Here is a 14,960-nt window from a genome sequence, read left to right on the forward strand (position 1 = left end):
AGAATTATTATTACTCTAACGCTAAATAAATAATCAAGTTTTGTTTTAATATAGCTTCAGGATAAGTGTAGGTATTAGTACAGTTGATAACGTAAAAAAAATTTCAACGGATGTTTCACAAATTGAATATCATCGAATACTTTGAATTGCTTGATTTCCATTTTTAGTAAAAAAAAAAAAAAAAAAAAAAAAAAAAAAAAAAAAAAAGTACTCCGTAATTTTTTAAATTCAAAATCAATTTTTTTCTAAATTGTAAGCAATTTAATGTTTGGTATTAATTATTTTCCAAACGAGTAAGTTAAACTAGCCATGATGTGTTAAGCATGTTTTCGGCAAGAGTAGTAAGTCTACTCCTAGTTACAGTGAGCCCTTATGACCCATTCTAAAAAAATTGACTCAGTCATTGACGAATAATGACTGAGTTTACGTATCGCGAACTTTCTCCTACGTAAAAAATGTACATGAAAACGTATAAAAAATTTATATGCACACATAGATTTAATTTATATGTATTTTTACCGAAGACGGTATATGAAGATTTTTTCATATATTTTTCTATACATGATTTCATGAACATTTTTTCAGTGGGGGTTGAATGATTGCTGGCGCGAGCCACAGCCGTGCTTTTGGATTGGGTATTTTTTAATATTTTCTTCAACCTTTATGTTATTATAGTAAAGGTTGATTCTAAATTTTAATCATTAAATCGTTTATATATTTTTGAGTGAAATATAATCAATAATTCATTGTTGATTTAAAAAAAATTCATACTAATACCTGCACTTACCCTAAATACAGACAAAATATTTTAACAGTTAAAAAATGAAAGCTGTTGAATTCCTCTACTAAAAAACGTTTTGCTTGTACTTTTTCAAGTGATTGTAAGCTTACATGTACGATATCCATAGCCATATTTATCGGCATATACATGTGACTCTAGTCGGTTTGGTATATGTTTTTAAAACAAAAGTAAAGGTATATAAACTAGCCACTAGTGTGGGAATCATATTCGTCCATCCACAATGCACGTTATATCCATTTTTTTATTCCTTTATTTTTCTTCTTGACTTTTCTTTGATAGTTTAAAATAATATTTCTCGTCATACATATATATAGTATTCTATCCGTGTGTGAGGGTTGAACGATGTTAAATTTCATACGTCTGATCTATAGACTCCAAGTGGGTTACGTTTGATCGATTTGACCGCAAGTGTGCTTTACACAATACAAGGATAAGAAGAAAACAAGAGGGAGAAATCCGTTGAATAAAATAATTTTTATATTTATCAATTAATAAATAAATAAAAATATAATAAAAAAAGAAAAAATCAAACAAAGTCTTCGATAGAATAAGTGAGAGTAAGAGAGAGAAAAAATTAAGGTGAGAATAAAATAAAAAGGTAAGACAGTTTAAAGGAGGAAGCTGAACTCTCTCTTTCTCTCTCTGTATCTATCTACGTATCTCTCTCTCTCTCTCTCTCTCTCTCTCTCTCTCTCTGAAAAATATTCGAGTCTCTTTAAAATAACAATAATTACAATTTTTAATAATAATGATCACTTTTATCAAGACCGGCATAATTTTTTCCATATTATGATTCAGTGTATAAATCCAATAAACAGTTTTCCACGCACTGAATTTGCCGTCACTTAAATGTTTTTTTTTTATAAATAATCTATTTATTTAAATTAAGAATATTATATTACTTTATTTATTAATTTATTTATTAAAACTATTTTTCATTAGTGTAACAACAATTCTGACACCCACCAGCTCCGCAATAGATATTTTTATCATTATTGATAACCTACGGCCATCCTTGATACTCCCCAAGAGGTTCGGGTTTCGGTTCAAGGTTCGTAGGGGCTGGTGGCGGGTACAGTCAGTTTTGCTGTCACAAACCACCCTCGGGTCAATGCTGAGCGGCGAATTTCATGCGTTTCTGTTTTTGTCGCTGATTGCAGAACCAAACTCTGACAACATTTTTTTTGAGGTCCAATTTTTCAGCGATTGCTGCGATTTTTTCTCCGGAAGGCCGCGGCTGGACCGCGAAGAACGCTTCTAGCGAGCGTTTTTCCGGTGCAGCGATACTCGTGCGTTTTCGCTTCTTTTCGCCGGCCGGAAGGACTGAGGGGGCGTCAGGGTCGCGTCTCTTGTTCTTTGCTTGGGCTTCGGCCTCCTCCAGCCAGGCCTGGAGAATCGGCTTCAAGGCGATCATGTTGTTGTGGGAGAGAGTCAGCGACTCGAAGCGACATATCGTGGATTGGGAAAGTGCGCCGACGCCGGGTAGTTTCAGGTTAGCGAGGGCCTTACCGACGTCCGCTTGGGTAACGCCTAACTTTATGCGTCTCTGCTTGAATCTTTCTGCGAAGGCTTCAAGTTCTCGGGGATCTGTGTCTGCGTCAGGATGAAGCCCAGCTGCTGCAGCCGCCGCAGCTGCTGCGGCCATCGCTGGGTGGTGGGGGTGGGGGACACTTCCGCCAATATTCGTGTGGTGGTGGTGGCTCATCATGCCGTTCATTCCGCCGTAGACTGAGGGCCCGTGGATTCCGCCGTGATGGCCTGGTCCGCCGCCACTCCCGCCTCCACCTTCGGACATCGGGGTTAGCGTGGTCATTGAGTTCGCTGGATCCAACATGTCTAGGCTCTCCATCCCCGGGTGGCTCATCTGCAAGCATCGAGCGATCATCTTTTAATTCGCGCAAGTCATAAATTTATTACTTTTTCAGTGGGTCGAGGGTCTAAGATTTTTTTCCTGTTTTAATCTCTAGACCCTCGATTAAGCTATTGATTTATTAGCCGTTTGTTTAACATTTAATTGGAGTTTTAGAAATTTATAAATTTACTAAGAGAAGGATTTATTTATTACTCATTGATAAATACATTGCGTTACTAATGCGTAAGGGTGTATCCCGAATAATATGCCCTATTGGTTCTGCTTCTGGCGATGAAAATGGAAAATTTTTGGAAATTCGAAAAACTATTGAATTCAGTTACATTTTCAACAATGAATTGTTTTTTTTTTAACTTCAATTATTATAGACAGGAGTTCGCGACATTTAATTTTTGAAGGAGAAAGTTATAAAACACAGTTAAAAAAATTTTTTATCTACGCCCTTTTGATTTTGAAAATTTTTTATCTTGTAACATTCCTAGGGTGATTGGAAGATGAAATAAAATATTTTTATCGCCCTTTTGTCAAGGAACAAATTAGTAAATTTATGAAATAAAATTACTTGATCCAAAGATAATATTTTTCACTCTTGTTTTTAAAAATTTTAGTTTTAAACAAACCACTTTACTAGTTTCAAACAAGATAATCAATCTTTCACTCAGGAATTTCTTTCTCTTGAATTGAGTAATTTTTCTTCGGTGTAATGAATATTTTTTAAACAGCGATACATAAATTTTATAAAGTTGATCTAATGTACAGATACCCACACTCTAATAAACCATGTCCCATGAAAATTGAATTTATTTCTATTGAAAAATAAAATCATGTATTTAAAAAAAAAAAAAAAAAAAAAAAAACAACTTAATTAAAGAAAAAAAATCTTGAACCAAGAAGATCATTTTGAAGAATTTCTTAATCTGGATTCAAGTAAGAAATTTCTTAATCAAAACAAAATTTACCTAATTCAAGGAAATTTTCTTGATGGAAGAAACGTTTTGCTTGTATCAAGATAGTTAAGACATTCAAAATATTTTTTCTGTATGAAATTATTTTTTAATTTTTAAAAGTTTAAGTCTCAGTTACTATTTCTAAATAACTGTTATCGTCAAATATGTTAAACATGATATTGATTTATTAATTCAAACAATTAATATGGCTATTAACAATTAACGAATATTTACTTAATTTACTCTATTCAACTCTAATTTCATTTAAAAACTGAATTTATTTCATTTTGCTTCTCTTTTTTCTTACACTTTGAACGGCATACTAAAAATTGACCTTTAGTTTTTATTTATTCATTTACTTACATGAGTAATATTTACATGTATAACATTTTGTGAATAAAACAAACTATTTTCCACGTGTCCTACTATAACTTGCAACTTGTACACGGAAATTTTCACCTTTGAAAGAAATGTTATTTCATGTTTTTAATGATACTTTTATGAAGAACTTTCTTAAAAAAACTTTATTTTAGTCTATAACCTATTCTGCTTTGTATTTCGATTTTTTACTCTCGCGACGGAATAATCCATAGAGCTATGCTATATATACGCTAAACAGTTAGTGAAAAGTTTTCTTGTAAGAGTAAAAAAAATATATTTATTTTTTTGTATTTATATATAACACGGAACAAATAAAAGTAAAAAATGTATTCTATGAAATAACAATATTAATTATGAAAAATATATAAAATGTTTTTAGAGACGGAAAAATTTTTACAAATTGTTCCTTTATAGAAGATTAATTCCATGGTAATTTAATTATCACTCCCGTCGAATTTAATAGGGTACTAAGGCCAGAAACATGTTATAGTTAGTGAAGTTGACTAGCCTTTTCTACTACTGAATCCATATGACCCTCGTTTCGAGCGACGGCACGCGCCAAATTTCATGCCAAGGGGAGAGTAATAGATATTAACGTGTTTAACAATCGCAAAGGGTTTAGATTTAATTTGTAATTCAAACATGTTTATTACTTCGAATTATTGTACATTTTTCAATCATCTATTGAAAATAATTCAAATTTAAAAAAAATTTTTCAAACATATTAATTTTCTTTATAAATGATTTGTAAATTTGATAAACTACTGAACTGATAACTTAGAAAAATCAAATATGTGCCTAATTCAAAATAAAAAAAAAAAAAAGAAAGTATTGGTTAAACGTGAATTGTTTCAGTATCGTACATAAGTGGATTATTGTGAATACAGCGCGTACATACACAATTATCCATGAACATGTGGCACGTGCTGTGACCGTAGGTAGTCAGTAGTTACTCATACCCTCGACCCCCTTACAAATTATTTATGAGCTCTTCTAATATTTTTAAAACCAAACGCTGGTGTAATTTGACACTTGTGTTCTCTCTTATTTCAATCGAAAATATCTCATTACAATCTCTTCAATTATTTTAACAATATTTCAAATATTGAAAGTTATTTTATTGCAATACAAGAAAAATTTATAAATAATACAATTTACTACATTGAAAAAAATTTCTATTCTGAAAAAAAAAAAAATATTATTTAATTTAAGAGAAGTATTGCTGATCCAAAAAATTAACTTGGAATGAGTCTTACGACTTTATTCAAGAATGTTTTGCCTTGAAAAGTTTTCTTAGCGCAGAAAGATTAGAAATCTTATTTTTTGTGGGACACAACCAAATTCTTCTTCGAAAAATACAATTTCTTTTCATTGAGAATAATTCCGTTTCCTTTTAAGATTTTGATATTCTTGGTTTAAAAACAACGTCTTCGTTTTGAATAAAAAAAAAATTTTCTTTTCCTAATCTATTCTGAAATATGTTCGAGATTTATTTTTAAAAGTATAAAAAATAACCAAATTTCAAAAATGTTGAAATTCTTGAATCAATGTTACCGTCTATCTTTAATAAAAAAAGAAAACTCTTGAGTGCTCAGAAAGAATAAGATGACACTGGATATCATCCCAGATTATACTGGGTTAAAAAAAATTTCAGATAGTAGCTAGTATAATCCAGATTACAATGAGTATAATCCATATATCACCCAGTATAATCTGGATTATACTAGCTACTATCTGAAATTTTTTTTCACCACAGATATCACTGAGTATAATCTGGGATGATATTCAGTGTCTTCTTGTTCTTTCCGTGTGGTTTATAGATTATCTTGTTTGAAAATAGTGAAATCATTTGTTTAAGATTAAAGTTCCTGAATAAATAATTTTTTGTCCTTATTCAAGAGCTTTGTATTCATGAATTCCTTGAATTAAAAGAGCTGGATATTTTGAAACAAGAATAAAATTTTAAAAAGAATTTTTTTCTTGAATCAAGTAGTTTTTTTTCAGTGTAGAATTTTATTTTTCATAAAATTTCTTGTTCGACAATAAAAATTTTTATAAAATTTTTGATATATAGTACCCATATGATTTTCTATATAGATATTTACTCATAATATTTCATAATTGACAAAGTGTAAAAACTTGTAAAGAAGGCGAAAAAAAAAAAAATTAGATACACGAAAATATTTGATAGAACCCCTATTTTTCGACATCAGCCCAAATGGCACAGTTATATTCGAATCGAATTGGAATTAGGGTGGGTGTCGCGCCAGAAAACACGAGTGGTCAAAGTGGTGGTTTCACATCCTACAGAAGGTACGCGGCTGAGCATGCGACGAGTGAAAGAGAAAGAGGTGTAAAATTCATGTGTAATACGCATGGGAGAACCCACGCAATATTTCATCATTATTGTGACAACATGGTAGGGTTGTAAGTTATCTTCTTTCCCCAAAAAGTGTCTCACATTGTGTATGTGGTATGTCGTCGATTCTTTACCGGGTATCACACACATTATATCACTATATATGAATCCAAGTATCAAAACTCATTACTCTTTACTCGTAACTCGGGACTCGGGCCGGCTCTTACACACATAATAACATCTATGGATCATATACAGTAACATTATTGAATTCGTCAGCATTTCAAAATAAACCCTGACTTTTATGCGACACTTAACTCTCAGGCCATCTGCGAAAGGATACATTGCCATTCACTGAAACCGTTACCGTTGAATTATATCTGTCCCGACGGGTTACACTTAACAGCATACAGTTATGCATTTATATGTACATATAATAAGAGAGGGTCTTGCTAAACTTGTATTTACTCTTTCTCTCTCTCTTTCAAGGGTTCAAAATGGGCTAGGGTAAAATTATCATGCGGAGATAATTTAATGCACAGTTAACGCGCCTATGAGCTTGTTTACAAGTCAGGCTGGTGGATAAACTTGGGGAGATTACTATTTACATCTTCTGAATTATATTTACTTTTAGTATCTAATTTTCCATTTTTTTTTTTTTTTGATAAATTTGCTATTATTTGAATCTAAAATTTTTGCATACTAATGTACCCGCAGGTAATACAAGGTTTAGCCTAGTTAAGAGATATTAATAATGAAAACAAAACTATAATTCTATAAATATTTATGTTATTAATCATTATTTAACGACATTTTAAATAATAATTAAACAAAAAATGGTAATTTTTACAGTGAGAAAAAAATGTTTCAACTAAAAAATTATTCTTAATTTTTTAAAAAAATATTCTTGACTCAAAAACATGTATTTTTGATAATTATCAATGATATGTTTTCTTGTCAGAAGAAATGGTCGGATTGACAAAAATAAATTTTATTTAATTTGTCACACTATTCGTATGTTTACTTGTTTCAATTATAAAATTCTTTATAACTTCATAATTAATAAAGACAGATATTGATATTTTTTGTCAAGGAATTAATAAATTAAAAAGATTCATTTTAAAAAATTTTGCGCTCAAAAATCCTTGTCTGCATTAAAAATTTTCCTTCTCTTAGTAAACTACAAATATGAACAAAATTATGCACTTTAATCGTAGTAGGGTAATGAGGCCTAGGAATTTAGTATATTTACTTGAATAATTAAACTATCCGTGAAAAAATCTTCTAAAATGACCATATTGGACTGTGTGTAAAAATAAACGAAAAATTTATTATAATTTTTTATTTTATCTAGAAATATGTACATCAATTATCATATCATATTACACAAGAGTTAGATAAGTAGTTGACTAAATTGAAAAGCAATGACAAATATATAAGCTCTTTAGAAATTAAAAAAGAAATTATTTTTATTTTATAACTTAAAAACTCAGTTATTTTTAATTTATAATTTAGCTCTTTTTTAAGGATGTGATTCAGTGATTATGTGTCCTCTGTAAGTGATCTTCAACACCACTTTTAGCCGAAAAATTATAAATGGTCATATCAAATCAAATCAGGACATATCAAAAACTATATCCGGCTATTTCAAAAAATTTTTTTCACGGGTGTACTTTAATTAATTTTGTCAAAATAACATTAAAATTTCTTTGATAAAAATTGAAATTTTTTATTTTATATAAAATATAAATATCTAAGCTAGGCCTTATTATTCCCCGGTACTTTATGCAACGAGTGTTATTCAATAACGTAACAGTTTAAATTTATAAAAATTTTTAATTTCAATAATCATTTTCCCAAAGTTTATTGAGTTTGACGTCGAAAATTATCAAAAACATTTCTCGCTATTTAATTTAGAATAATTTCGATAAATTTAAAGTACAAAACTCGATAAAATAATTATCGGGTTTTGTAACAAGTATGTTATTTAAAATTTAATTGAGGTATGAACAAAAAAACTTTTAATAAAAAGTAGGTCGGGATAAAATTTAATAGAATGATATGAATTACTTTTCCTAATTGTAACCAATACTGATAATTAATTAATAACGAGAAAGAACAAGCTCAGTTTTTAAAAATTAACGATAATAATTGAATTAATTCTAATAATAATAAATTTTTAATAAGTTAGACTCACAAATAGGTGTGATTGTACCTGATGGTGCGGCCGATTGTTTGGATGTGGACTAGGCATATGTGCCCCGTGATGATATACAGATACAGGATCATGCTTAAGAGGCATTGGCGTGCCTGCATTGTGCTTTCCTAAGTCAGCTGCCAAAGCCTCTGCCCGCGAAAGCAGACCGTCTTGTAGTCCGCTATTCAATCCGCCAAATAAGTCACCCTAAAAAATTAAAAAAATTATTGCTCATTTTAAATTAAAAATTTTTAAGCATAAAAATATAAAAATCGATTAGTAATATTAATCATCAATAAATTGTATCAATCTGTATTATAGTCGATAATGTCGTTTACACTGGATCAATGTTTCATGTTAAAAGTACCGACATACCAAAGAGGCTTCGATTATTTATGAGTTTTCTTTTTTTCGACACCACCCTTTCACCTTTTTTTTATTCCTCTTCGTACGCGTATTTTTACCCCTTTTTATTCTTTACTTTTTATAACTCAACTTGATTAAGTGTATAATTCCATTTGTTCAATAAGGGTGAACTTAGTTTTGAAATTTTTTTTTTAATTTAACATCAATACATTGCGACAAATTATTAAATCAAACGTACATCTATTCAGTACTTTTTTTTTTAATCACACTGACAAAAAAAATTTAATTTAAGAGCAAAGATCTTAAATCAAGAAAATCATTTTAAAGAATTGGATTTTTTTCAATTTATAAATTTTTTACTTGATTTAAAACGGTCAAACTCTTCAAGATGATACTTTTAGTTCTACATTTTTTCTCTTGAATAAAAGTAATTTTTTTAATCAGTTCAAAAAAAAATTTTAATTCAAAATATTTTTTAAAAAAACAAAAAAATTTTTTTACCATTTTGATTTAACATAAACAGAGAAAACTTAATTAAAATGTGTCTCTTGTTTTTTTTTTAATTTTTTTCTTTAAGATAGACATAAAGATCATGTATAAGACTAATTTGCCAAAAATTAATAAAATTTTGAAATTCTATCCTTTAACAAAATTTAAAATAAAAAAGAAATTAAGTAATATTGAATTTTGATTTTTAAAATGTACGAAAATGAATTAACATAAGCAATGGTTGATGACGCAATAAATCCAGTATAAAAGAAATCATATGTTACAAGTAGTGTCTTGATGTGCAAGTAAATGTAGCGAAGACAAGGTAGAAAAATATACTATTTCAGTTGGTTACAAATAGCTGTTGTTAAAAGTTGTAGTTAACGGTCTGTTGTTTCGAAAACTTGTTGCTGTTTTCTCAGTTGCTTTCATCAACTCTTACCCTTGAAGTTCATCTTGATCTCCCCACGTGTTACACTAATAGAGTCATTTTTCCTTGATGTATTTTCGCTTTAACATGTTTCTTCTTTTTCCCATTTACTCCAAGGTAGATTGTTAAAAATTAGCCAATTACAATTGAATTATCTTTTGCTATTTGTTACTGTTGTTTTATTACTCTATTTAGAATGATCAATGATGAAAACTATTTTTCGCAGTCAGCTTGGATTAGGTAATAATTTATTTTATTTTATTGTAAATAAATAAATTGTTTTAAAATAAACAATTAAATTCTTCAATTAGTGGATTTTATTTTTAACACTTATTATCCAATCGATAAAATCATATTTAATTTATATACGAATGCGAAAAAAGTAGAAAAATATTTAAACAATGTCAAACTGTCTGTTGATTTGTAATTTGTAAAAACTGGGTATGCATGAATACAAATAATGATTAATTAAGTTAGTACGGTTATAGCTTTAATTTATAGTTATAAAAAAAAGTCATATCGTATGTATATGAATACTTGCTAGATTGATTTGTGAATAAATAATAAAATAATCTAATGAAAATGTGACAGGTGACAAGAAAACGAGTAGAGACTTTGCATGCCGGAGTGTTATGCCGGTGTCTAGAGTCTGAACGACTACTTGAAAAAAAATAATAATAGAGAAATATATAAAAGTAATATTTTTAAAAATGAGATAAGATAAATTAAATAAAGAAGTTTATGAATATAATTCAGGGGATTGACACAATTTTGAATATCAATCTAAATTTAACATCTGTCGCAGACGACCCGACACCACTGTTATATTTTAGATAACGAAATATCATGCATAAATTCAATATAAATGTTTAAAAAAAGATCAGACTCTCAAACAATCGCTTTTATTCTAATTGTTACGAATTATTTATTTCTTCCTCAATAAAATTGACTATAATTATATTCATGAAATGCACAGACTGATTAATTTTTTAAGTTAATTGGGTTGTTGAACTTTCGAGTTATTTCGTCCAAATTATATCAGCTTCTTAAATTAACCTCCAGATGTTTTATTATTCATGATCGACAATTTTGATTTTGAATATAGACATCCGTTTTTGAAAAATCAACTAATCAAAAAAAGAATTTTAATATTATTGTTTGGAAAAAAAGTTAAAATTGAACATTTTTTTTTTCTACTTTTACTTTTCAAATTATTTTTTTTTCATCATGACTTTATAATTTTTAAAATATTAAAAAAGCAAGTTTATTTAAAAACAATCTAAAAGATTGAAAAGGATGTTATATTTTTTTATATTTTATTTTACTGATTTTAATAATGAAATTTGAGCAAAAATTTCTCAATATCAAAATCATTTATATTTGAAAACAATTTGAAATTTTTATGAAGAATTTTTTATTCATTTAACTGATTTTTATTATTAAAAAAAGGTCGTCGATAGATCACCAAACTATTTTTTTCACTTGGTTATGTCTCGCTTATCAAAAAATGCGTGAAACTAAAATTTTTCTACAAGTTTATTTTAGTGAATGTCAATTACATTTCTTCTTACAGTTAGAAGAAAATGAAATCCCTATTTATTTTTAAATAACTTTCTGTTGAAAAGTCAGAGGTCAATTACAATGATCTCCACCTCATCTTTGGCATATTTTATTCCTTCATATTTAAAAATAAATCCTAAGAGAAACAAAAAACCAAAAAATACTGAGAAAACATTTATTTAAAAAAAAAAAAAATTAGTTTTCAAACTCATTAAAAACTTAAGTATGTAAGAGTTAATTGGGCAGACAGTGTTTTAGGTTAAATTTGAAGAGATATAGAGTGTAGTAAGCTTTTTGTGCAGATTTCTGCTGGAAAGAAGCCAGCCATGTACACAGCCATATATATATATTAAATGTATAATACATGTATATATATGTGTATAATAAAGAAGTAAAGGACACCAGTAATATATACTTGAGTAGTTTTTATGACAGAGAAGATACAGGCTATCCTCATAAGCCATCTCATTGTGTATCTAAATAATCAATTTGCTTCTGACCATAATCGTAACCACGAGTTAGCCAGTTTATGTTGGCCACTGCAGTAACTACGTGCGGGTTTAATAAAACATAAACGTTATGGCTGAAAACACACTTTGTGTATACTACAGCAGCATACAGTCCACTCTCTGTTTTTTATTTTTTCTTTTCTTGTGATTATATATATATATATATTCAAACTTTTTTTCATTTTATTCCTTTTTCTTACATTTTCTCTTTCCTTCGTCATCTCTTTTACCCCGTCCCCAAGTTTCCTCTCATCCACTCAGAAAACTCTGCTGCTCCACGCAGGAAGCATTAAAAACCGCCTTCAGTCGGACTTGTCGACGTAAATAGAAAAATAAAAACGAATTTTAAGTATAGCGGAAGTTACCAACTACGACTCTTACAACGTTTTGTTGAGCTTCATTCAATTATTATTATTTTAATAATGATAATAATATATATTTTTTTTTACTTTCATAAAACATAATAAAAACTAGAAAATATTATATGAATGTATGTAAAAAGGTCAAGAAATAAAAACATAAAAAGGAAAGGATTTCTCATTGAATAAAAGAAAACGCGAGAGATAATTATTTAAACATTTTTGTATGAAATTCAAGAAATAATAAGTTGATACTTTTGTGTATTTTAGATTTGTGTAAGTGATATATCATTGACTACTAGTGAGCTGGAAATATTGTCTGTTCGAGGATTTAATAAATAATAATTATATTGTAAATTTATTTAAATTGAAGAATAACTTTGAAAAATTACTAGGATCAGAACCAAGCCGGAAATTGAACCTAGACCTTCCTGATTACATATCAGGAGCTCTAAAAGTTAAGCTACCAGAATTCTCACTACATATTGCTTCTCAGTGTATAGTATTAAAACTAAGCTAATTGAAATATTTCAATCACGAAAAATATTTAAAGTTAGAACTTTTTCTTGAGCCACATATTTTTTGAACCTGTGACTCACTGTTAGAACATTTTCATAATAAACTATTACTTAATGACACGGAAATTAACGAACCTTCGATAATTGTTAGGAATTTTTTTAGGAATTAAATTGTGACAAAAATAAATTTTCACAAATTTATGTGTAAAAATAGTAAAAAATAATATTACTATAAATTTTATACATTAATTTTTAGTATTTATTTAATTATCAAAGAAATAGATCAATGATCAGATGATCGCTGATTTCAGTACTGAAAAAATGTTATTATTTATAATAACTGAAAATTTGATAAAAAATTTAATGTTTCTGTACATAAAAAAAAACCCTTGAAATTTTACATCTAAAAAAACTTCGATATACTTTTTATGACATCCTTTTTACAATTCCCCTTATCGACTTCAGACATTACGTATTTATACTCACATTGTGTCTAGGTGACCAGGAATTACACATTATCGAGGCATCTTCCAATATTCGACTCTGAAAATAAAAAACATATCCATATAAATTTATGTTTAAATATTAATACGATGTTATTTTTATAAATTCTTATAATTCTATTCATTTATTGCGGCTTGCGACCTATATATCAGAACGTTGGTTCAAATAAAAAGAAAATTGATTTATTGACTATAGAACCATAAATAAGAGTATTCGTAATGTGCTATGTTTCAAGTAATGTTGTATAGCTGTAGAAAGCACCCGGGTTTCTTAGTATAAACTGTATCAAGGCTGACAAATAGCTTTTTTAATGATATGACACCTACGCAGAGGCTCTTAGACAATTAAAATGATCGATGAGAGATAAATTTATAACACGAGTAAAAATAAACGGAATTAAAGTCAAACTATTCAATATTTGACGATAATTTACAGCATTATGATGTAACTAATTTTTTGTCAAATTTTATCAGGTGTAAAAAAAATTTGTAAGATTTAGTGATTTTACGTTTTAATAATTTAATTAATTCCCAAAAAAATTTTCTGTAATTGACAGAGATAGAAACAAATATTTAAATTACATGGATAGTATAAAGTATCCTTAAATTAATAATAATTCAGCGAGACACAATAATTCTAAAAAAAAAAGAAATGATGAAATTGATTTTGTTCAGTGATAAAGTAAACTACTACATTAGAAAATAATAGTCGGCTTATGAATAATCAAGATGATTAAAATTTTAACGTGTGTATATATAAATTAAAATTTTAAGTGCACGTAGTAATCGGAAAGGTTGACAGAATCGGAGCATACCGCCGTCGCGACAGCGTTGCCAATTAAACAAGTTACTTTATGAATCACATTTATATTTTATTGGTTAATTTAATTCCGTAATCCCGACGTCTGACTCCAATTTTGTATTATATCTCTAAGTTGTTTCGAATCATTCAATTCCAAGTGACCTAATATGAACAAAAATAAATATTGGAAAAATTATTTTCTTATTTTTTTAATGATTTAACTAGTTATTATATAAAAACAAAGAGTGAAAGTTGTAAGTGTCACAATATAATCGATAAATTTTGTTTAAACATGATTTTTTCCGTTCAGAATTTGTTTTTTTTTTTTTTTCATAATTTTTTTCTTTTTCTCTGACATACGTGACCGATTAACCCTTGGGTTAACATTGATTGAATTCTATACTCGTACTCGATATTAAAAGTTGTATTGACTCTTTACTTCGCGCGATTTTTATGTATAAATATATTTTTTCGAACTAACAGAATAAAAAATCAAATTTGACGTAAAAAATAAATTTTTAACGCACTGTATTTCCTAACAATTTAGTTACTAACTCAACAATAATTAGACCATGTGCGAAAATAAACAATTGATGTCGTTTGTATACTAAATTAGCAATAAACGTGTGAAGCTATTTTAATATCGGTACTAATATTGTTTTAGTACCATGCAATTAAACAAAATTTAAATTAACATGAGATATAATGTCTAATACACATATTTATAAATATTTTATTACCAAATTGTCTGATGATAAATTATTAAAAGCGATATTATTAATTATTCAGCATTGAATAATGTAATAAATACAATAAAAAAATTTTATATGGCTAATTTTTCTATATGACTTAATCCGGTCATAAATGG

At 28.2% G+C, this 14,960-nt stretch overlaps 1 protein-coding gene across 1 annotated transcript in view; it reads right to left on the reverse strand.

Annotated features, from left to right (window-relative positions):
• Positions 1-1,910: 1,910 nt before the first annotated feature.
• Positions 1,911-14,960, reverse strand: part of Acj6 (abnormal chemosensory protein 6) — a 31,856-nt gene continuing 18,806 nt past the window's right edge. The window contains exons 2-4 of the mRNA XM_074237457.1: positions 13,274-13,330; positions 8,557-8,763; positions 1,911-2,666 (exon numbers count right to left, since the gene is read on the reverse strand). Of these exons, the coding sequence (XP_074093558.1) occupies positions 1,911-2,666; positions 8,557-8,763; positions 13,274-13,330 (1,020 nt within the window). The remainder of the gene's footprint in view (positions 2,667-8,556; positions 8,764-13,273; positions 13,331-14,960) is intronic.

Source organism: Cotesia typhae, unplaced genomic scaffold, assembly GCF_013202065.1.
Source record: "Cotesia typhae breed Kobodo isofemale line unplaced genomic scaffold, CoteBio_Ctyphae contig_11, whole genome shotgun sequence".
In the NCBI taxonomy this organism is placed as follows: domain Eukaryota; kingdom Metazoa; phylum Arthropoda; class Insecta; order Hymenoptera; family Braconidae; genus Cotesia; species Cotesia typhae.